Here is a 24130-nt window from a genome sequence, read left to right as displayed (position 1 = left end):
TGGGTTTATAATAAATGGCTTTTATTATGTTGAGATATGTTCTGTGTATACCCACTTCGGTATACATTTAGTGGGTGCTGAATTTTGTCAGATGGCTTTTTTGCATCTATTGAGATGGCCATGTGGGTTTTGACTTTTATTTTTTTAATGTGGTACATTAATTACATTGATTGATTTGCGTATATAGAACTATCCTTGTGAGCTTGGGATGAATCCCACTTGGCTGTGGCATATGGTCTGTTTTATGTGTTGTTAGATTTGATTTGCTAATACTTTGTTGAGAATTTTTACATCTGTGTTCATCCCAGATACTGGCCTGCAGTGTTCTTTTTTCTTGGTATCTTTGTCTGGTTTTGGTCTCAGGTTGGGGGTGGCTTCATAGAATGTCTGTGAGAGTGTTCCCTCCTCTTCAGTCTTTGGAAAGAGTTTGAGAAGGGTTCGTATAGATTCTTCTTTGTATGTCAAGTAGAATTTGCCTGTGAAGGCATCTGGTCCTGGACTGTGGTTTGTAGAAGGTTCGGCGGGGGGATGCCGTGCCAAGTCTTCCGCAGTTCTGTGGCGTGCGGGCAGTCTTTGTTGCGGCCTTAGGATCTTAGGTTGGAGGCCACTGGATCGTCAGTTATAGTTTGCTGGATCTTTAGTTGCGGCGTCTGGGATCTGGTTCCTGACCGAGGGAACCTGCTGCACTGGGAGTGTGAAGCCTTGCCCCGGGGCCCCCAGGGGCGTTCCCGTGGGGAGCTTGTGTGTTAGTCTCTGTCTCCTCTATGGTAAGTGTTACTTACTTCGTTCTGATGACTTAGGGTTCATTTGTCCTCCTTTTTCTAATTCTTCTAAGTTGTAAGTTAGGTTGAGTTGGTGTTTTTTTTTCCCCCTTGAGGAAGGCCTGTATCGCTATGAACTTCTTTCTAAGAACTCCTTTATGTCTGTTAGTCTTTCTGTATCTGGGTCTCCTTTATCAGGTGCGTATATGTTGACAAGTGTAAAATCTTCTGTTGTGGTTCTTGTATCACTATCTAGTGTCCTTAGTCTGTTTTCTCTGTTAAGGGTATTGCAGCCCCCCTTTCTTGTCTTTTCTGTTTGCATGAAGTATCTTTTTCCATCCTCTCATCGTCAGTCTATGTGTGTCCTTTGCCCTAAAGTGGGTCTCTTACAGCCAGCGTAGTTGAGCCTCTGTTTTCTTTTTTTAAATCCAGTCTGCAGCTCTGCATCTTTTAATCCGCTGACGTTTAAGGTAATTATTGATAACTATGAGCTTCCCTGGTGGCTCAGATGGTAAAGCGTCTGCCTGCAATGCGAGAGACCCCGATCCCTGGGTTGGGAAGATCTCCTGGAGAATACTCCAGTATTTATTGCTACTTTAACCTATTTTCCCATTGATTTTATATTTTTTATTTTTCCTTTTTCTGTTTTTCCTTTTGTGGTTTCATGATTTTCTCTTGTATTACACTTATGTTCTCTTCTTTTTGTTTTGTTATGAACCTGTTTTGTTTTTGATTTGTGCTTACTCTGTTTTTCAAGAATATCTACCCCTTCCTTTATCTCCTTCCCCTAGACTGTTAGTCATATGGGCTCAAAAGATATTATAGGGGGAAAAGAACATTCTCTTACTCCCTCCCCACCCCTATTTTATGATTTTGATGTCTTTTTTTTATATCTTCACCACTTCCCCAGTGGCTCAGTTGGTAAAGAATCTGCCTGCAATGCAGGAGACCCGGGTTCAATCCCTGGGTCAGGGACATCCCCTGGAGAGGGAGATGGCAACCCACTCCAGTGTTCTTGCCTGGAGAATTCCATGGACAGAGGAGCCTGGTGGGCTACAGCCCATGGGGTCATAAAGACTCAGACACGACTGAGTGACTAACACTTTCACTTTGTATCTTCATGTTTATCGTTTCGCTGTTTATTATGGTTATCGTCTCTTTCACAGGAATTTTTTTGATTTTTTAAAAATGTGTGTGCTAGCTTATTTAAGTGGTTTATTTTCCAATTGTGGGTTTTTCTCTTTCCTGTAGATTCTTCTTTACTACCATGTAGGAAAGAATTTTCAATATTTTCTTTAAAATAGGCTAAGTATTGCTGTATTCTTTCGGTTTTTACTTGTCTGAGGAATTCTTCATCTCTCCTTCTATTCTGAATGATGATCTTCTTGGGTAGAGCGTGTCCTAAGTTGCAGATTTTTCCCTTTCAGGACTTTGAATGTACCCCTTGTGGCCTGCACCATTTCTGTATAGAAATCAGCTTGTAGTCTTATGGGAGTTCCCTTGTGATGAGCTCTGTTTTTCTCTTGCTGCCTTTGGAGTTCCCTTTTAATTTTTGCCATTTTTACTATAATATGTCATGGTGTAGGTCTCTTTGGGTTCATCTTGTTTGGGGCCCTCCATGCTTCCTGTATCTGGATATCTGTTTCCTTCTTTAGGTTTGGGAAGTTTTCAGCCATAATTTCTTCAGTTACATTTTCAGTCCCTTTTTCTCTTTCTCTCCTTTCTGGAATCCCTGTTATGCTTTAGATTATCTCATAGGTCGGTCTCTTATATTGCTTTTTTTTTTTTTTTAACTTGGCTTTCTAGTTGCTGTTCTGATTGGATAATTCACATTATTCTACCTTCCAGACCACTTATTCTTTCTTCTGCATCATCCATTCTGCTATTCACTGCCTTTAGCTCAGCTTTTGTCTCAGGCAATGAATTTTCTAATTTTTCCTGGCCCCTCTTTATATACTTTCTAGTTCCTTTTTACAATAATCTGCACTTCTGTCGATAGCCTTTCATAATTCCTTCAATATTTTCATTACCTCCTTTTTGAACTCAGTGTCTATTAGAGCAAAGAGGTCTGCTTCATCGTTTATTCTTTCAGGGAAATTCTCTTTGTCTTTTAACTAGGACTGGTTCCTCTGCTTCTCCATATTACTTATATTTTCTTACTCTGTGAGTTTAGGAAAAACAATTATCTACTGTGGTTTTGGAGGACTGTTTATATGTGGGGATGTCCCTGTGTTGTTTGTGTGGGTTTATTTAGTACAGGGGCTGTTTTTAATCCAGATGCCTGTCATCTCTCTACTCAGTGTGTGCTGGTTATCCGTCCCTTGATAGAGGGTGTGTAGATGCCGAAACTGCGGTCTGGTCGTGGGGTCCTCGGCAGTGGCCCAGCCGCATCCCTGGGGCACATGTAGCAGTGGAGGCAGCTCCCCGCCACTCCTGGATATTCATCTGCCTTTTTAAAAGATCAGTTCAGATCCATTGTTAAATGTGCTGCAGATTTAACTGTAAAGGGAAAAAAATCTCTCTCTTGCAATACAGGTGTTTTTTTCGTTTAATCTCTCTCAGTGTGTTGAATTAATGTAAGGACTGTTCTTTAGTGGTATATATGGCAGTTATTTTCCTTTACCAGCCCTAGAGTGGTTTGGTTGTATTTTGGTAACTTATATTTTGACCGTATGATCTTACACCCTTTGTATGGTTTTTTGTAAGCCCAGTGTAGTGTGGGTAAGATATTGGTAGTTTCATCATAGAGAGCCTTAACTTCATATGGACTAGAAGCCCTCTTTAATTACTCCTAATTTCCTGCATATCAAATTATGCTTTCACTTTTATTATTTAATGATAGTTGATCCAGAAATCTTTTTTAGTAAATCTGGAGCATATTACTTGACTTTTGGCAGCAGCTTATTTTCCTAATTAAATAGATTGGTATGTGAGAATCTGCTTGTGTTTTTTTATGGACCAAAATTGGGCAGTGACAAAATGTGAGTTGGATTTACCTGACACAAGGAAGAAGGCTCCAGGGTTAAAATTTGACTCTAGCTCACACAAAAACCTGTCCACAAATGTCACCAGTATGATTATTTATAACAGCCAAAAAGTGGAAACCACCCAGATGCCTGTCAGCTGTTGAGTGGATAAACGAGATGCGGTGTGTGTGTTCAGCTGAATAATTTGGCCGTAAGTAGGGAAGACTGACACGCAAGTGAAAGTCAGTCACAGAAGGCCACGTGTGTGAGTCCATTTAAATCGGGGGTCCAAAGCACGTGAATCCCAAGAGGCAGAAGGCAGATTGGTGAGTGACGGCAGGGGGCCAGGGTGGGAGGCTGAGAGGGGAGCTGCTCACAGGCATGTTTCTTTCTGATGACGAAGGTGCTCTAAAGCGAACAGCAGTGACGGCTGCTCAAGTCTGCACAGACTAAAAAGCAACTGCACACTTCAAAAGGGTGAATTTTATGGCCTGTAAGATACATCTCAGTCACGCTGTTAAGAACGTTGGTTCAGATACTGTGTGTGTGTGATGAAGCTGCAGAGTGAGAGGAGAGTGAGGTGACCAAGAGCTCGTCAGTCTTCTGTGACTGGAAGAGGGAGAGCGTGTGACGTGCAGGAAAGAGAGAGACCAACCCACGCTTGCTTCTCTAAGACGTTAACACTGGGTCATTGTGTGTTTGAGAGAGAGCTGAATACACAGGGTTAGATTCTTTATATGGCTTGTTTTTGATACACAGTTTTTACATGTAGGTCAGTCTTACGAAATTCGAATGCTGGATAATCGGAAAATGGGAGATGTGCCTGAGATCACTGGAAAACTGGTAAAGGTAAGGACCTCCATTTACATTCTGAAAAGATACTGAAACGACTCAAAAAAACAGCAGTTTTGCTGCAAGAGTTTCGTTTTTTGTTGCAGGAGTTATTAAATTATTTAATGTCACTTAAAGTAATGGATTTATTAAAACTTAACTTTTTGAGTTATATTTTGTTTACTTCTCTGTAAAATAGGAATTATAGCAGTTACTGAGTGAAGCGAATATCAAGGCCCTCTGGAAACACGGTGCCATAGAACAGTGAGCTGTAGCTGAGCAAGGGTGAAAAACCCACTACTACATAACAAAAGCTTTGTTTCTCTTTAAAAGACACCTTTGGGGAAAAGATACTGTGGGAGGAGGTGTGAGCGTTACTGTGATATCTCTAAAGATCCTTGTATTTTACCTCTTAAAATTTCTCAAGTAAAATTTTACTTCTTCACCCTACTGAGGTATCTGAAGAGTCATTCCAGGCATGCTGCTGCTGCTGCTAAGTCATTTCAGTCGTGTCCGACTCTGTGGGACCCCATAGATGGCAGCCCACCAGGCTCCGCCGTCCCTGGGATTCTCCAGGCAAGAACACTGGAGTGGGTTGCCATTTCCTTCTCCAATGCATGAAGGTGAAAAGTGAAAGTGAAGTTGCTCAGTCATGTCCGACTCTTAGCGACCCCATGGACTGCAGCCTACCAGGCTCCTCCGTCCATGGGATTTTCCAGGCAAGAGTACTGGAGTGGGGTGCCATTGCCTTTTCCGCCAAACCCAGTCCTTTTAGGGTTTTCAGACCCACCCCTGGCTCCTGCAGTTCCGTGCATGGTGGATCCTGCTAGTCTGTACTTGTCCCTCCCCACCTGTGTAACATCAGAACTCTAGAGCATTTCAGGGCAAGGGTTATGGAAGAAGCTTCAGTGGGAAGAGGGAAAACTTCAGTGGGGCTGTGTTAGTGAGAGAGAAGCAGGAATTCTCCCGGTCCTTCGTCTTCCTCCGGGGAGGCCCACTGGGCCCTCAGTGCAGAGAGGCACTCGGTTGGAGAGGCCCGTCCCTTTTCAGAAGCCAAGCGTGGGGAGGGCACCGCGCCACTGATGCTGACAAGCCTAGCGTGCCCCGAAAGCAGCTGCCCAGCGCCGCGGGCCTGAAAGCCTCTGAGCGTTTAGGGGCACAAGGCTCCCAATCCTAGGAGGGGTGCTCCCTGCTGGAGCACTGTCCGGCCAACCTGGAGTAAGCGCCCAGGCCTCTCCTGACTCCTAGGACTCCCGGCGTGCTTGGAATGGAAGGCGAGGGGTGACCTACCTGTTCTCACATGTGCCATTTACATGTGGAGTCCGTCATGTCTGTGCTGCTTCAGTGAGTTTGGTCATTTCCCTAGAGGGTGAGTCAGATGACTGTATTTTTTTTTACCATTTGTTGTTGTCCAACTCTTTGTGACCCCATGGGCTGCAGCATGCCTGGCTTCCCTGTTCTTCACTCTCTCTTCACTATCTCCTGGAGTTTGCTCAAACTCATGTCCATTGTGTCAGTGATGCCATCCAACCATCTCATCCTCTGTTGTCCCCTTCTCCTCCTGCCCCCAATCTTTCCCAGCATCAGGGTTTTTTCTAAGGAGTCAGCTGCTCACATCAGGCGGCCAGAGTATTGGAGTTTCAGCTTCAGCATCAGTCCTTCCAGTGGATATTCAGGGTTGATTTCCTTTAGGATTGACTGGTTTGATCTCCCTGCTATCCAAGGGACTCTCAAGAGTCTTCTCCAGCACCACAATTCACACTCAGCCTTCTTCATGGTCCAGTTCTCACATCCATATATGACTACTGGAAGAATTATAGCTTTAACTTTATGGACCTATGTCAGTAAAGTGATACCTCTGCCTTCTAATACACTGTTGGGTTTGTCATAGTTTTCCTTCCAAGGAGCAAGCGCCTTTTAATTTCATGGCTGCAGTCACCCCTGGCAGTGATTTTGGAGCCCAAGAAAATAAAATCTGTCACTGTTTCCACTTTTTCCCCATCTGCCTTGAAATACTGGGACCAGATACTATGATCTTAGTTTTTTATAACGTTAGGCTTCAAGCCAGCTTTGTAAAAAAATTCCCTCATTTTGCTTTCTCACCTGTGGTAAACACTGATCAGATTCACCTTTTTACAAAGGTGTCAGCATTGTTCCCAGTAAGCAAGCCCCACTGGATTGGTTATCCTCTGCTGGACTTAGTGACAAATAGAGTTTGGTCAGGGAGACTCACAGCTCTCATTTTCCAGAGTCCAGGAGGCTTATCATCAGTGTCGATTCTCTCAGCATGACCTGGTTCCAGCTCATCATTGCCAAACAAGTATTGGGCATCCTGGCAAACCTTTGCCAGATCGTACCACACCTGGTTAATAGTCAGCCTAGTAATATGTTACTTAAGGGACGATGTGGGTGGACTCTGTTGTCATTGTGACAGTCACGGGGTTACTTTTTAAACGGTCTTAAATTAGTTTGATCAACCACTTGAGAAACCACGTCTGATTTTTGGTGGATGTGAATACTCCAGTCACGTCCTGAGAGCTTGTCTGAGATTCAGAGTTACAGTTAGTTACTGCCAGAGACTTCAGGATGAGTTTCCTTTTCTTGGTCTTCTGGCCGCGTCACGTGGCGTCTTAGCTCCACAATGAGGAATCACACCTGCGCCTCCCACGCCGGAAGCGCAGAGTCTTAAACACTGGACCACCAGAAACGTCCTCAGGATGAATTTCTTAAAACACCCTTTTTCAGCCAGAAGAGCCCCTAGAAAACTCTGCAGCCATCTGGAGCTGAATTTCCTGCCCCCATGATCTTTGACTCACTCTTGAAGGGAGGTCGTAGGGATCAAGTGTTGCTGAGCCAAGGCGCTTGGGAACTTCGTGATGTGCTTGAGATGCTCAGCACGCTGTCTCCGCTTGCTCTGTTTCTATCTTCCTGTTAGCGCTCCTTTGCGGCTCATTCTCTAGGGCATCGTCTCCTTTTAGTCGGAACTTCGTGGTGGCTCAGATGGTAAAGAGTCTGCCTGCAGTGCGGGAGACCCGGGTTCCATCCCTGGGTTAGAAAGATCCTGTGGAGAAGGAAATGGCAACCCACTCCAGCATTCTTGCCTGGAAAATCCCATAGACAGAGGGGCCTGGCAGGCTGAAGTTCATGGGGTCGCGTAGAGGCGGACACGATTTCACTTTGCAGAGAACAACTTTTCCCCTTTCCAGTCTCAGTTAAGAGGTGTTTTTTTTATATCCTGTCATTTCCCAAGTGTGGCCCTCCCTTCTTGTTCCTTACTTTGCTCCTTAGTCTGACCTAGAAAGGGGTTTAGTACAGTGCTATACCCTAGCATATTCTCATACTATTTTTATCTGAATTCATGGATTTGAGCTGGTTCTTACTAAATACGAGAGAATCAAAATCATGACATTTTCTGTGCTGCGCTTTTAAATGTTTCTTTTCAAAGTACGTATCAGCTTTGGTTTGGACAGCATGTGGTGTCAGGGAAGGCAGGGGCACTAATGGTAATATTTTTGTGTATGGCTAACAAGTTATTTCCTGTTGCATCCAGCAGGGAGTCTACTGAAAATAAGCTTATCTTACTCCATCATAGTCTGAGAAGCAATTACTTACAAATGTGTCAGAAACACTAATTAGTGCAAATATGGTATCTGAACCCATTTTGATGACCTGTTATCCTGTCCCTGAAACAAAACAGTAGTTGGCAGCCCAGACCTGTGGCAGGTGAGGGAGGGATGGGTGGAGAGCAGAGAATGGCCCGCAGGTTGTGGGGCAGAGTTAAAGCCTTCCATCGGAATGAACTTGAGTGTGTGGATGAAGTCTGCCTGTGTTCTTTCCTGTTTTGTTTCCCTTGCTTGCCTCAGATAACCTCACTTGCAGTTTAAATTAATTTTGTATGTAGGTTCTCTGAGGGGGGTGGCAATTCCCCACCCTCACCCCATGCCCTTGACACTTTGCGGGTGGGGGGGGGTCTTAATTCCCTGTCCAGGGATAAAACCCAGGCGCCCTGCATTGGAAGCACAGAGCCCAAACCACGGGAGAGCCAGGGTCATCCCTAATGTTTTCTTTATAGAAATATAACTCTTCCTAATTTCTTATGGACACAGACCTTAATTTTGAATTACAATGTCAAATTTTTAAATAAAAATTTTACCTAAGAAACAATTTTATTCTTGAGTTAGAATTCTTTGCACCAAATATCATTAATTGTACCTATAACCTAGGTATCCAAGAACAAGACAGCTCACTTGCAAAATGTGTAAATTAGAGTTTGCTTTTGTATGCTTTTCTGTTATAGGTTAATGTGTAAGACGTGAATACACTTGTGCTCTTTAGCTGGGACAGTTTGAAAGTGTCCATTTCCCCCACTTATTCCGTAGAGCATCATAAGAGTTGTATTCCATGACCGACGACTCCAATATACAGAGCATCAGCAACTTGAAGGTTGGAAGTGGAATCGCCCCGGAGACAGACTCCTCGACTTAGGTACAAGTGGCGCGGAAGAGCCCCTGTTGCCGCACTAGCGCCGCACCGTGCGGGATTGAGTGGGGGAAGGTTTGGTGTCAGCAGATTCTCTGGGGCTTGAGTAGTTTTATAGTTAAAAATGAAGTTGGGGTGTGTGTGTGTGTGTGTGCTTAATGAAACTGAGCCAGAAATTGTACGAGTTTGAAATCATTTAGACCATTGTTGACTGGCATCAATCCCTCATTTTCTTAATAAAATGAAATAGAAACAAACCGTGGTGGGAGAGAGTATGGCACACAGCAGGTGGGCTGAGGCTGAAGCGACCGACCATGGAGAGCACTGAAGGAAAGGGGGCGGTGTAGTTTCATTAGCACATAATCTTCTTAGTTGTAACCTTTTAATTGGTTTGTTCCTATGTCACTTCTTTTTACAATGCAGATATTCCAATGTCCGTAGGAATAATTGACACACGGACAAATCCAAGCCAGTTAAATGCAGTTGAATTTCTGTGGGATCCTGCAAAGCGCACATCTGCTTTCATTCAGGTTTGGAGTTTCACATTATTACAGGCTCGCTAGCCGCTTCGTTCAGAAGGCCGTGGGTGAGACTGAATTCTTGGTGCAGGATCTTATTTTCCTTAAATGCTTATTTGTACACTGTCTTGTAATGTCTTTTGTATACACAAACATACACTGTTAAATTGGAGTTAATCTACTAAATTCAGCATGTATAGACATAAACATATAGAGACCATCTGATGTGTAAAGCATTATTTAATTGATACGTTTATCACTGGTAGTAACAATAATCAAAACTTATCAATGCATTTCTCTGGAACAAAACCTACTTTTAAAGGAGATGATTGAAAAGTATAGTTTTAAGAAAAACTGTACTATAAAACAGAGAAAGCAGTGGCACCCCACTCCAGTACTCTTGCCTGGAAAATCTCATGGACAGAGGAGCCTGGTAGGCTGCAATCCATGGAGTCGCTATGAGTCGGACACAACTAAGCGACTTCACTTTCACTTTTCACTTTCATGCATTGGAGGAGGAAACGGCAGCCAACTCCAATGTTCTTGCCTGGAGAATCCCAGGGACGGGGGAGCCTGATGGGCTGCCATCTATGGGGTCGCACAGAGTCGTACACGACTGAAGCGACTTAGCAGCAGCAGCATACTATAAAAAGTATAGTCTAGCTTTGTTTAAAAATATTTTAACAGTGAAAATTTCAAACCCCCATAAAAGTAAGAGAAGATAATGAATTGTCTGTGTGCCTGTATCCTGGCTTCTACAGATACTATAATTTCCCCTTAGTTTCTTGGTGGAATACTGTAAGGCAACCCTTGGGCATTTCATTTGACTTGTGAATGCCCAGTTTGTATCTCCTAAGATATTTTTGAAAAAACAAATATATAGTAGTATTATATGTAAAATAAAATCAACAGTAATTCTAATATTCAGTATATTAAAATTTGTCAGTGGTGGAATTAAAATTTGCTGAGTAGGTGATCTTTATATAGAAAAGGAAGATTGCTTTTAATTGCTGACCAGCCTAAGTAGACTCTGGTTTGTGTGAACTTTAGAGAATCTTTAGTATTTCGCATTTTGGGTCCTCCAAGCAGTGTCCCCCATCAGCTAATAGTCACTAGGGCCGTGTTACCTGTTACTGTCTCATATTGTTCATCTGACAGGCTGTCTGGTTATGTGGTGAATGAGAGGGATGTACGAGCTGGCCGTGTATCTCAGTCTTGGTGTAGAGATCAGTTTAACCTTGAGTTCTTCAAAGAGGAGACATGTCGCCATCAGAAATCACTAAAGTCTTGTTACTAACACTGTGCGGTACCCTGGAGCTGTCCCCGAGGTGGCATAGGAAGAGGGGGCAGAAGTGGTAGGAAAGGCGTCCACCCTCAGGAGCCTCAGATGGATGCCTGTGGAGCTAGGGATGAGCCTTGAGGACTGTGAAAATCCCAGGCAAAGTGCCACAGGCTGATGACATAGCAAGAGTGGCGAGGTGGCCAGCTGGCTGGGTTTTGGGGTCCTGGCACTAGAGGGCAAATCCTGGGGCTGTAAGTAATGGCGTGAGGGTTCCTGAGGATGGAGCCCCGTGCAGGTTCAGGACCATGGGTCTGGTCTGGGGCGGGGGTCAGGGACAGACTCAGGAAGGCCACTGCGCTGACAGTGCTCATCGCCGGAGCCCGTCCTGTGTTAGAGGCGAGGCCCCGGAGCGGGCAGTTCAGAAAGGCTCCACTGGATCTGGGAAGGGAGAGTCCTGACATTTGGCTGGCTCATAGGTGGGAGTCTGTGTGAAAGGCTCTTGAGTTTCCCTGTGGCGGGACTCCTGAAAGGCAGCAGGGCTGAAGGGTGACCAGTGGGCAGGACTTGGACCCATTTCAGCTCGAGTCCTCTTCTAGGTACACTGCATCAGCACCGAGTTCACTCCCCGGAAGCACGGAGGTGAGAAGGGAGTGCCTTTTAGGATCCAGGTTGACACCTTCAAGCAGAATGAAAATGGAGAATATACAGATCACCTACACTCAGCTAGCTGCCAAATCAAAGTTTTTAAGGTGAGAGCTGGAGAGCAGGCTTTGAGGAAGTGAGGCCTGGCGTTGCTTGCAGAAGGTGTGCGTCTGAGGCCTGATAGATGAAAAGGTCTGCTTTGTTTTTAAGCCAAAAGGTGCAGATAGGAAACAAAAAACAGACCGAGAGAAGATGGAGAAGAGAGCCGCGCACGAGAAGGAGAAGTACCAGCCGTCCTATGACACCACGGTCCTCACAGAGGTATGCGGGTGCCTCCAGTTCCGAGGAGGAGCAGGGCCGTGCCCTCCGGCACCGCCTCTGAGGAGGAGTTTCGGCCGCGAAGGGTCCGGGAAGATCGGGTGGTCAGTGGGCATGATGTTCTTGGTGAAGTCTGCGGGGAAAATACTCTCTTTAAATTGGGGGAGTTTAAGTGATTGGTTTCCTGGGTGGGGTCTGGAATGAAGATGCTGAAATCCCAGTCGGGTCTCGGAAGCAGACTTACTTTAAAATCCCCGAAGCTGGTTAGACATTAAGCCGGGACCCAGAACGTCCAATGTTTGTCATGTCTGGGGTTTTGCATCTTCCTAAAACCTTGGAATCCTGCTGGTCGGACATTTGTTAAATCGGATGGTGGAGACATAAACAGGGTATTAGATCTTTCTCTGTGTAACGAAAAGACATTGATCCCAATCTTTGGTGTTTGTCCAGATGAGGCTTGAGCCTATAATTGAAGATGCAGTTGAACATGAGCAGAAAAAGTCCAGCAAGCGGACTTTGCCAGCAGACTACGGTGATTCTCTGGCAAAGCGAGGCAGTGTAAGGGGCTTCTGCTTCTCTTTTCATTGTGCAAGAAACCTTGTGCAGTGTTAGATATAGGACCGACTCCCACCGAAACGTAAAGCCAAATTTGTTTTTTGATGTCCTTGTCCTGATTGAATTTGCTTTTGTTAAGACTTCCTGCTTTCTGTTGGTTCCTCACTGAGGACAATTTCCTAAATCTAACACTTTAAAACAAAGTTGACCATATTGGGTGGTTTCGGAGGGGGAAAAGAAAAATGGCACCCAGAACTGTGTCCGCTCCCTGCCTCCTCCTGTCCTCCTCTCCCTCCCTCTCTCCTTTGCACACACACTCCCTTTATGAGCACTGACAGTGACTGAACATTCTTTTAGTGAAATAGTTATTTCCGTGCAATTAAAAAAGGGTTTGTTTTCTCACGTGTGCAAGTGATAAGAAAATGCCACGGGTGCTTCGGAATGGTGGCAGCAGCTCGACAGTAGCATCTGCAGTGGGTGCCACTTCCCTGCACGTGGCGCGAGAGTGTGTGATAGGAAAATGCCACGGGTGCTTCGGGATGGTGGCAGCAGCTCGACAGTCGCGTCTGCAGTGTGCCACCCCCTGCACGTGGCGCGAGAGTGTGTGTCTGTGCTTTTGAAAGCCTGTTCGGCAGCACTGGTTGGACTGTGTTAGCGTTTCCTCTTGGCACCTGCACTGTGAGCTTTCGCTTCAGGCCAGCCTAGGGCACCTTGCTGCACTCAGCCCTGGTTTCCCACAGTGTGTAGTCCAGGGGGCCCTTGGTTGAATATGAACTTGCCCAGCTTAAGAAGAAAGAAAGTCTTTATTTCATATTTCATCAAACAGTTGACAGAGGATTATCCTGTGGTACTAACTTAGATCAGCTCTATACCTGCAGTAAATGGAAACAGAAAACATCACTGTTTAAAAACAGCTTCATCATGTGTATTAATGGCTACTGTATTCATCACTGCAGAGTTTGTGTTATCCAGGTGCCGAAAATAGATTTTCACGCTCACACACACACTGGTAATTAACTGTGGACTATGAAAGCCACAGGCACTGCCACAGGATTATTATTTCTGAAGTAAAGCATTGAGTGGAAATGTTTTAAATGCCTCTGTACATAGTAAGACTGAGAATGTCCTTCTCTGAGAGGTAAGGGGCCCCACACGTTGCATTTTCTTTAAGTGGGTTTTTGGACTCATACCACAGGTTGTATGGGACAGCTGTACACTCCCTTCCCTCAAATGCCCACCCCTCCAGCTTTATGTTTCTAGTCCCCTCATTTCCCAGCTGAAGACACAGATGGTTCTCAGTAAACTTTTTTGGGGGGAAACCCTGGTAACTCAAGTCACTTTCCCCCTCTTGTTGTAAACTGAAATGAATAGGTTATGATTATAAATTAAATGTGCTATAGCCCAGAACGAATTTGTAGATAGTAGAACTGTTAAGAATTCATGATTCTTAAGTCTGAAGTATGCAAAATGTCAGCAGATCAGTGACCTGTCAGCAGATCAGCATGTCTTCCTGGTGTGCATTGCTTGCTGCCCCAAACTGTGTTTGGTTTGGTTTGGTTAAGACTAGGAGGTAGTTAGAGCTCTTCTTGGAAACCTGTTGTTAAAAACAAGGTACAGATTAATTCCTTAGAAAAGAAAGTGTGTGGCATTTTGTATATTTCTTCGAGTGCCTACAGAAGTCGGCCAGCATTTCGTACAGCTCTCTGAGAGTGGCAGCTGTCTTTCAGTAGGAAGATCCAGACTTGCCTGCTGAAGCTGCAAGGTGCTGTGTGAGACAGTCCTGCATGAGTAGAGGCCACACTGCAGGTTCCCGAGAGCCCAGCACAACTGGGCCCTCCGCATCTCTGTTGGTCTTAGCGTCTGAGCTGTGTCTCATGGACCTGGATTTGGGCTGTCAGGACCTGCGGTGTGCCAGTGGTCCTTGTTTTCTGTTCCTCCTGGGGAAGGACTTTGTTCATAGGGCACCAAAGGTGCCACCCTGTGGGTCCAGGTCGGGTATTGCTGGAACCTCGCTGAAGCAGTACCATTGCTTACTTGTAAAGCCAGGGAAGAATGACAAGGTAGAAGAAACACTGAAAATACTCCTTGGTGTGCCTGGACCCTCCTGCTGCTGCTGCTGCTGCTGCTAAGTTGCTTCAGTCGTGTCCGACACTGTGTGACTCCATAGACGCAGCCTACCAGGCTCTGCTGTCGCTGGGATTCTCCAGGCAAGAACACTGGAGTGGGTTGCCATTTCCTTCTCCAATGCATGAAACTGAAAAGTGAAAGAGAAGTCGCTCAGTCATGTCCGACTCTTAGCAACCCCATGGACTGCAGCCCACCAGGCTCCTCCATCCATGGGATTTTCCAGGCAAGAATGCGGACCCTCCTAGTTGAGCCTAAGAAAAACCTAGGAAAAATGCAGGTGGGAGAGTCTTGATGTTTCATCCAGCCTGGCCGTTGAAGAACCTGCGAAATCTGTCTTTTCTAAAAGTAGAGGCCAGTTTGCATTGAGTGCTGGTTTACCAGTGTTCAGTGAATCGAGTCTCTTAATTATTGGGCAAGTTTCAGATGTCAGTTAACAGCCCTACTTTTCTGTGCTAGAAGAATCTAGATACGTAAAAGTGAAATGAGCATGTTGATGGAATTACAGTAAATCTGGTGTCTCTGTTGTAGTTACTACCTGCCATGCTTGGAGCTATTGATGGCTTCATTTCCTCGGTTATATACCTGGCAGTAAGGACCAAAGTGGATCTGGGGAGACTCACTAGGAGGTGGTCAGAGCTGCTTAGACGTGCGTGTTCTGCTGTGTTGTTGGAGTCTGCACTGGGGAGGATGTTGTAGCAGGAAGACCTGCTGCGCAGTGAAGGTGGCCGTGAGCATTGGGCGCCAGCGAGTCAGGAGGCCTGCCAGGTGGCTCACAGGGCCTTGCACTCCTCATTCTGTAGGTGCTGAGGAGGTCCCACCTGGTAAGCTGGAAAGAACAGAGGCCCTAGTTTGCAAAGAGCGGGCATTGTCCAAATGTCATGTACAATGAAATCAGTATGACATGCCAGCAGTTTAGTATGGCATTGCAGCCAGCTTTGATGTCATTTAGCTGTCAAGTTGATGACAGTTGAAACATCAAGTCTGCAGTCATTTTCTCTGTTTCTGAGGGGCTGCCTAATGGGTAGTTGTGAAGAATGTTAAGATTCTGGGACTTCGGTTTTAGTTTTCACCCATGTTACTAATGGGTGTCAGACACGCTGCTGAGCTCCTGTAACCTTTGGGGAGACTTGGTTTCTGTCATCAAGAGCCCTTCAGACTAGTGGTCTTGACTTCACACAAAAGAATTCTGAGAATACAATTCCCTTGCACATTTTAAGATTGACATCTGAAAGTTTTCATCGTAAATTTAAATAGTTGCAAAGGAAATAGTTTTCTGACATAGTGAATATTTGTATGTATGACTTAAGGTGAAGCCAGCACATTATTACCCTCTAAGTTTGAAAGCTTGGTGGCTCAAGTGGTAAAGAATCTGCCTGCAGTGCAGGAGACCCACGTTTGATCCCTGGGTCAGCAAGATCCCCTGGAGGTGGGCATGGCAACCCACTCCAGTATTACTGCCTGGAAAATTCCATGGTCAGAGGAGCCTGGCGGGCTACAGTCCATGGGGTTGCAAAGAGTCGGACATGACTGAGTGACTAACACTTTCACACTTAACTTCTTGATCTCGTGTTTTCTCTTTAATTCCCGTTAAATAATTTTGTCCAAATAGGACATACTTTCATGCCTGAAAAACTTTTAAAAATCACCCTAACTACTTTTTTACCACAAACTTAATATAAGTTGAAATTTCATTTTTAAAATTTCCTGTGACCATATAAAGCTTAAGTCAGTTGAGGAATTTAAAACTTATTATTTGTACCAATTTATCAGAGCAAAAAGTCATATACATTTTGATGAATAATTGCTAAGTATAAAAATAGAATTGTTATTGGAAATATATTTTGAATGATGAGGATAGAATTTATTATAAATTTTGTGTAGCTAAGAGAAACTTTGTTTAGATACATTTATTTTTCTTTTCAGCAGTGTGTCATTCAGGCCCTGGAACTCCTTCTGAGATACCTGCCAAAAATTCCAGTGATCTCTTTTTTGTATGATCTGATGGATCCCATCTCAGTGTCTGTCAGCTGACAAGATGTCTTCCTGAATTATTTTGAAAGCAAAAAGCTGAAAACTCCTTGACATGTAGAATTTTTCTGGAGCCATGTACTTCCTCAATGTCCATCCTAGTATCTTTGAATGGCCTTCAGCCCAGTTTTTGGCAGAGTCTTGTAGCCTCCAGCCATGGCAAGAGAGGCCGCCTTTTCGTGTCAGTTGGGAGGAGGTGACGATGACTGTGGACCCTGGAAACCGGGGGTGTAGTCAGGCTCGGAAAGGACGCCCGTGGCGAGGGGTGGAGCACCCCCGTCCTCAGCAGTCGTGACCTCCCTGGCCTGCGCAGCATGTGTGGGCTTCAGCTCTGCCAGTGCGCCTAACTGTATAGTTAGCGTGTCTCCAGATCTTTAGCTCTGTGTTTGGTCAGAATTGTGAAAAACATTGAAGTCCACTCGCCCTTCTAGACGATATGAACACATAGCTAGATGGCTGCAGGCAGTACCCTGTGCGGTTCTGGTGTTGTGTCCCTGGGCCTGTCTCGTCTTACTCGGGGATGGCGTCCACCCGAGAGCGAGGAAGCGCCTGGTGCCGGGGCGCCTGCTCCTTGGGGAGGCGGGCGAGAGCCGCACCCAGCGGGCAGCCACACCCCGTCAGCACACCGTGCTGGGTGGCGCTTCCGAGCCCCTGCCTGCCTCTGCTGTCGTTCAGACCTCGATAGGCACCTCCTGGGGAATGGATGAAGAGAAGGTGGACGTCCTTGAGGTCACAATGTAGCGACACTTAAGCGCACATCTGAAAGGCCTTTAGGAAAGTTGGCTGCTGTCCTCAGTCACCTCAGGGCCTGTCTGAGAGTAGTCAGGGTCTAGATGCTACAACAAGTAACATTTTCACTGACGCACACACACGCACGCGCGCGCGCACAGTCAGTCTGACGTGTTTCTGTGAGGTTGCTTGATGAATGTCAGGTGTCTCGTGTCTCATGCTCTTGCATTTGGCCAGAGTAGACGGTGAATACAAGAGAGTCCGCCACAGCCTGGAGAAGCGAACCATTCCCGTATCTTTGTTTCTATCCGCAGTGCTCTCCGTGGCCTGATACCCCCACAGCCTACGTGAACAACAGCCCATCCGCAGCTCCCACCTTCACGTCCCCGCCGCCGAGCGCCTGCAGCGTCCCGGACAGGTAGCGGTGTGCGGGCCGCGCGCTGGGCCCCGGGCGGCCTCGCTCCTCTAGCGCCTCTCTGAAGTCACGGTGGCCTTCGAGTGTGTGTCTGGGGTGCATGGAAGTGAGAAACAGTCTGCTGCTGAGCAAAACTGTCTTTTTGTCACCTTCCAGCTTTTTCCTTCCTAGCCCCTGTGCCTCACACACTCAGAGCTGTGGGACTCCGAAAAGGGTGCGCTTTCAAGATATCTTCTTTGTGAGATAAAAACAACATTGATGAGGTTCATGGGTAGAGGGAAGACTGAGTTGTTAAGGGGAAACTGACTTGAATAGGTTGCGGTTGTGTTTATGATAAGGTACACTGGTCTTTGATGCTCACCATGGCAAACCATGGATTATTTTCTGCCCTGTTTCTTGCCTCTCCCAAAGACACTAATTTTTAAAAAAAAAAATAAGTCTTTAAACTTAAAGGAGAAGACTTTCTGCTTGTAAAGGCTTGCTCTGGTGTCAGAAGTGGGCTCGGTGCGCTTTGTCCGTCCTCTCTTCTGGCCTGTCAGCAGCAGCACCTGGTGAGTAGCTGGATCAGAGGGTCCTCACTCTCAGGACGCTTCTTACTGGGAAGGAACGCAACATTCATTACAGAGTTAAAAACCGTAGAGGAGCGAATCCCCGGTCAGCCCAGCGGGGAGAGCTCAGCACTCGTGCTGCAGCCCAGGTTCAGTCCCTGGCCAGGAAGGCCTCACAGGTCACATGGTGCAGCCGGAAGAGGTCCATGCTGGCAAGGTTGGACCCAGCTCGGCCTGCTATAACTAAACACCACGGACTGAGTGGCTTATAAACGACAGGAGGTCACTCCTCCTGGTCTGAAGGCTGCACGCCTGGTTCCAGGGGCCTGCAGGATGGTTCTGACGAGCAGTGTCTCTCAGGCTGTGGGATACGAGCCCGCGTGTTCCCGTGCTAGTGAGCAGAGTGGAGGAGGCGCACGCCCACCACTACTCACCAGATCTCTGATCCCTCTCCTGGGGCTCCACCCTCACGGCGCCATCCACTGCTCATGTCCCAAAGGGCCCTCCTCTTAATAAACCATCCATCATGCTGCGGGTAGGGTGGTTTTCTGAGGGAACATGAACATTTAGTCTAACAAGGTCTGGTGAGAAAAAGGGGAAAAAAGGCTTTTTCCCTGAGGAGATGGGTGGATAAGAGGCCACTTGTCTCCGTGTAGGTTACTGTGCTTCAGGAGGAGGTCACTCCTGGACTTGGGACCAGCTTGTTCCCACAGAGGGCACTAAACAGCCTTAGAAAGCTAGGAGGGGAGCGGTGAGGTCACGCACACGCCGGCTCACCAGGTCTCTCCTGGGGCCCCGCTGTGGTCTCCGCACTGTTAGGGGTGCCGTGAGATGAGTGGAGCCCCACCCGGAGGAGCTCAGGCTCCAGCGGGCGGGGGACAGTGAAGTCGGCATGATGGACCCGAGAAACTGGGGTGTGGGTGCTGAGAAGGACCCGGAAGGCAAGTGTACCCCACGCAGCTGCTCTCACTCTTCCCGGGAAACACAAGGATGGTGGCACACAGCGGCTCCTTTTGTTGTCTTGAATTTCACCCTCTTTAACAGTGGATAAATGGATTCGTTAAAGGGATATTATTTTCTATTTCGGCTTAGGTTCGTTTAGATTATTTCTTCTAGCACATTATTAAAGTCGACTCTCTTGCTGTTGTTTTCCACTGTTTACCTTACTTGATTCTCATATTTTTTCCCTAACTAAAATGAATGAGAATCCTTCATTTTCCTGGCACCCCTGGCAATGGAGCCCTTGTGTTTCATGAAACTTGACTTTCTTGCTAAACAGATGGAGAAGCTGCAAATGAAACCATCTTCTGGTGTCTTAATTCTTTTTTTTTGGCCACATTTGTGTGGTTTGTGAGATTTTAGTTCCCAAACCAGGAGTCAGACCATGGTGGTGAACGCACCCAGTCCTAACGACTAGGCCACCAGGAATCGCCTTTGTGTCTTGACCTTATCCCTGATCAGTTGTGCAGATACTCTTTTTGCATATTTACGTTGCCGTGTCCCACAGTGTTAAATTCACCTAGTATCCTTCAATGTCTTAGTTCAGAAATATAACAATCATCCTTTTCTTCCTTCCTTATCCCCAGCAATTCATCCTCCCCAAATCATCAGGGAGATGGAATTCCACAGGCCTCTAGTGAAGTAAGTGTCTTTACCCTAACCTCTCCTGCCTTCAGGGTCCTGCATCGTGAAGCCTCTGACAGATTCGAATCGCTGTTCGGGTCCCCGAATACTCACACCTCTGCTCTTTCTGGGTGTGTTAAACTTTAAACCTGTAGGATTTCTGTGTTGTGTTTAAATGTTCTTCTTTATAACATGCCAGGGACTTGGGTGGGTTTTTTTTGTAAGTCTATAAATAGTTTCTTCTGTTTACGTTCATTTTTTTATTAATAGCAACTTCAGCCTTCAGCCACGATCCAGGAAACACAGCAGTGGCTGCTCAAAAACAGATTCTCTTCCTACGCAAGACTGTTCTCCAACTTTTTAGGTATGTTTGTGTTTGTGCACACGCACACATACATCGGTTACTTATTTTTGCACTGTTATGAGCCGTAATTAAATGCTGGAGCAGAAGCTGTATATAGAATCATAAGAAGTTGCCCAAGCCTGTAGGGGAGGCCCTGTGTCCCCCCAGCGTCCCCAGTTGTGCCGTCTTGCAGACCCTTAGTGCAGCATCGGAGCAGGAGCTCGATGCCGTTTCACCAGGTTTACACGCCCTTGTGTTTATAGAGGTATAAATGCTTACGCACAATTTTTTATTAACTTTATGTAAAATAATTTTGGTTTTGCGTAAGTTGCAGAGATAACGCAGATGTCCCCGTGCACCCTTTACTCAGCTCGTTACATAGCTGTAGTACGGTGTCGAAACCAGGAGGTTGGCATCGGTGCCGTGTGTGTGCATGGTGTCACTGCCATCACGTCTGCCGGCTCGCATGACCGCCGCCACCGCTGGAGTCGGCACAGAACGCTGACAGCACCACAGGGGCCTCCCTGGGTGCCCAGTGCCCCTCTCCCACCTCCGCTGGCATCTGGCAGCCATCAGTCTGCTTTCTGCCTCCATGACTTTGTGTTTTGAAAACGTTACATAAATGGGATCACACAGTGCGGTAGCTCTTCTCTCAGCATCCTGCCCTGACATCTGCAACATCTGAGATGTCGTATCAGTTGCTCCTCTTCACTGCTGCGTAGCATTATGGGGTAGGGATGTACTCAGATGGGGGTTTTTACAGACATAGGTGTTCTCTTGCCTAGTAAGCTAAGGAAGTATTCAGATGGAACATTAGAAGGAACCAGGCGGTGCTGCTTCGGGTGCTGTGGGAAGCCCGCTGGGAGGCACAGTCGTAGCCGGCAGGGGCAGCGTTCCTAGACAAGTGTAGCCCTGGGCCCTTTCCCGCAGAACACTCACTGACATGGCCCAGCCTGCTCCTCCTGGGCCGCAGTGCAGTGGCGGCTGGCTCTCCCAGCCTTTGAAGAGAGCGGCGCGTGTGTGCACCCGGCTGCCCAGAGCAAAGCTTGGTCTCCCACAGAGCACGGCTCCGGTCTCATCAGCCCTCTGCAGCTGTGCTTGCGCCACGACCAGCCATTCCTCAGGCAGCGCTTTGTCTCTTTGAAATGGAAGTGCGGGGTTTTTTCTCACTTGCTAGCCGAGATCCGCACTTCATGATTTACCTGTGGAAAAGCTACACATTTCAGTGTGTGTTGGGGAGGAGCCCCTGGGGTGCTCACAGGGAAGGCGGGAAGAGCCCCAAACACTGGGGAGCTCTGCCAGTGGCACCTGATTCCTGTTCTGTGAGATGCACACATTGAGGTTGTGTGAGTGGTGGTCACTAGGGCTTGGCCTTCTGCCTTCTGCTTCCCCTGTGAGGTTCCCCACAGTCGAGAGGTGGGGAAGGCGGCTTCCTGCTCCGAGCCCGTTGGGCATTCAGAGAAGACCATGCCCGTCCAGTTCTGTGTGGGTGGCGGCTGTGCTCCCAGGTCGCTCCTCTCCGCTCCTGTTGGCAGAAGGCCCTGGCAGAGGCGACAGCACCTGGCTCTGCCCCCCGACGCCAGAGACAGCCCCGTTGGCACTCATGCCTCATGGGAGACATGCTTCTCTGGTCTCTCTTTCACAAACTAGAAAATTATGAGACTCTAACATTCAAGCCCTCAAAAGTAGAGAACTCCATTATCTTGTTACATATGTGAGTGGATATTTATCATATGGAAGTCATGCTTTATTTAATCTCAAGGGCATCTTAGTTTCCCCAATAAACTACATCTTGAGCATCAATAAAGGGGGAAAACAAAAGGTTGTAGACACACTCAGACATTAAGCAGAGTCTGCAGAGCTCCCGCGGCACTCGACCAGCTCCAAAGCTGGATGACCAGCCTTGGTGAGTCTCATTCTGCCACCCCCCCCCCACCTCCCTTTTCTGTTCTGCTTTAAAGCAGATCCTGGGCACCATACCATCCATGTACACACACACCAAATATTTACAGAGGAAGTCTTCAGGGCAATATGCAGTTCTCTGCCATGTTTTTGTATTAAACTGGCTACTGTGGCAGAGTTGTTATTGTTGGACTGTATGTAGCAGGTTACAGAATACAGAGGCCTAATCCCAGCTCTGCTGAAAACCTGGTTGCCTTTGGGCAGGTCTGACTTCCATTTCTTCCTTTTGTAAAGTAAAGATTGGCCTGGGTCATCTCACGGTGAACGGTCAGGTCAAGATCATGTTAATCCTCGCAAGCACCACTCGGCCAGAGTAGGCCACACGGCAGTCCTGTGCTGGGAACAGTCCGTCTTGTCAGCTGTGCTTGTTGTTACGATTAACCGGCCTCTGGGCTTCCAAGCTCCTTCTTGACCCAGGATGTGAGAGCCAGCATCCTGTGTCTGAAGGACAGGCGTGTGTGTGTCTGTTCCTGTGGGCGTGCACACATAAGAGAGCCGTGATGGTTTCCAAGAACACTGAACTGAAGACGGATGCCGCCAAGCAGCCTGTCTCGCTGGGTCTTACCCCAGTTCCTGGAGAAGATTCTCTTTTTGCTCTTCTCCAGGTGCCGACTTGTTAAAGCTGACCAAGGAGGACCTAGTACAAATCTGCGGTGCCGCCGACGGGATCCGGCTCTATAACGCCCTGAAGTCAAGGTAGAACACGGAGTCTAAAAGGGGCCACTCTGCTTGAAACGAGGATGCGCCCTTGCTCGTGCGGGGTGGTGGGCAGCTGGGCCGCGCTGCGCCGCGTGTGTGCGCCTTCAGGCAGGCCCAGATGTGGTTCAGGCACTGAGGGCAGAGGCGGACTCAGGACTAGAAATGGGGCTGCACGGCTGGGTTTGCTGCCAAGATAACAAACTTCTCGTTTCGGTCAGCTCTACGGAATCTATGGTTTTCAAGGTCATGTGTCCTACTGCACAGCTGTTAGAAGCATACGCTGTGTTGGCCTTCAAGATCCATTCACTGTGGTTGCTATTTCTAGACTTGTGGTGTGAGAATTGCATTAAACTGAATTTTACTGATGTTAAACTGTTGACATAATGTTGAAACTTAAATTCACCAGCATCTGACTGACCATCTCAATGGTTTAGAATCGGGATCATCAGATTAGACCACCTGTGCTAACCTGTGATAGTTGGTGTGAGGTGTGTGTCTTTATAGTCTTACCCGTAAATTGGTATAATGAAGTAGCCTTGTCAAGTTCTAAGGAACTAGCCCCTAGCGCCCTGTAGCTGCGCACGCGCAGCGCCTCCCTGGCTCACAAGCGCCGTCTTCTGGTTGCAGGTCGGTGCGGCCCCGCCTGACCCTCTACGTCTGCCGCGAGCAGCCCGCGCCGCAGGGGCAGCAGCCGGCGGCGGGCGGGGGCGACAGCAGCAGCGCCGCGCCGTTCGGTGGGTATGGTAGGCGGGTATTGGCGGGGGTGCACTCTGCTTCCTGTCACGGCCCTTTGCTGTGGATGGGGGCCGCCTGGTGGAGGCGGCCGCTGAGAGGCAGCGCCCTTTTGCGCTGTTCTGATGAAGTTTCATCAACGCGCGCAGGCAGTGTGTAGCAAGCCCTGCCCCAGAGCTCCTGATCGCTGTTTGGCGTTCATCAGTAGCTGAGCAGGACCTGCGGGGGCCCCGGGCTTCTCTGGAGCCAGCAGCCCTCTGGGCCTGGGGGCCGCTTCCTTAGCTTCTCTTGCATTTTCACACTGTTCTGAATCCTTTGGAGGACACGTAGCTTTTATTCTTTAAGATAAATTTCCAGTAGTAGGTTTACTGAATCAAAAACTGACCTCTTTGGAGTTCTTTTTATGTATTACTAGAAACACTGTATTTTTGAAAACAGCTTTCTCTTGCTATAATTCGTGTATCGTAAACCCCTTCCACTGCAAGTCTACAGTTCCAGTATGCACGGCTGCAGCCACTGCCGTCAAACAGTGTTGGCCTCACTGCTCCACAGTGAGCCTCCGTGCCCATCTG

The 24130-nt window shown here is 47.3% G+C and overlaps 2 protein-coding genes across 8 annotated transcripts in view; one reads left to right on the top strand and one right to left on the bottom strand.

The window, feature by feature from the left end:
* UBP1 (upstream binding protein 1) overlaps positions 1 to 24130 on the top strand; it is a 65312-nt gene that overhangs the window by 35917 nt on the left and 5265 nt on the right. For 4 of the 7 annotated variants that reach the window (XM_069562066.1, XM_069562065.1, XM_069562064.1 and 1 more), the window contains 10 exons: positions 4500 to 4576; positions 8938 to 9043; positions 9461 to 9567; positions 11434 to 11586; positions 11690 to 11800; positions 17551 to 17654; positions 19786 to 19840; positions 20093 to 20186; positions 22733 to 22823; positions 23454 to 23560. In XM_069562066.1, the coding sequence (XP_069418167.1) occupies positions 4500 to 4576; positions 8938 to 9043; positions 9461 to 9567; positions 11434 to 11586; positions 11690 to 11800; positions 17551 to 17654; positions 19786 to 19840; positions 20093 to 20186; positions 22733 to 22823; positions 23454 to 23560 (1005 nt within the window). Of the gene's footprint in view, positions 1 to 4499; positions 4577 to 8937; positions 9044 to 9460; positions 9568 to 11433; positions 11587 to 11689; positions 11801 to 12247; positions 12356 to 17550; positions 17655 to 19785; positions 19841 to 20092; positions 20187 to 22732; positions 22824 to 23453; positions 23561 to 24130 lie in introns of all 7 variants that reach the window. The other 3 variants (XM_069562068.1, XM_069562071.1, XM_069562067.1) reach the window with 1 other exon arrangement.
* Positions 16319 to 24130, bottom strand: part of FBXL2 (F-box and leucine rich repeat protein 2) — a 94204-nt gene continuing 86392 nt past the window's right edge. Inside the window, exon 17 of the mRNA XM_069562061.1 lies at positions 16319 to 18247. The gene's annotated coding sequence lies outside the window, so the exon portion shown is untranslated. The remainder of the gene's footprint in view (positions 18248 to 24130) is intronic.

The sequence above is a fragment of the Ovis canadensis genome, chromosome 19, assembly GCF_042477335.2.
Source record: "Ovis canadensis isolate MfBH-ARS-UI-01 breed Bighorn chromosome 19, ARS-UI_OviCan_v2, whole genome shotgun sequence".
In the NCBI taxonomy this organism is placed as follows: Eukaryota; Metazoa; Chordata; class Mammalia; order Artiodactyla; family Bovidae; genus Ovis; species Ovis canadensis.
The sequence above is the reverse complement of the archived record's forward strand: the minus strand, read 5'-3'. Positions and strand labels throughout refer to the sequence as shown.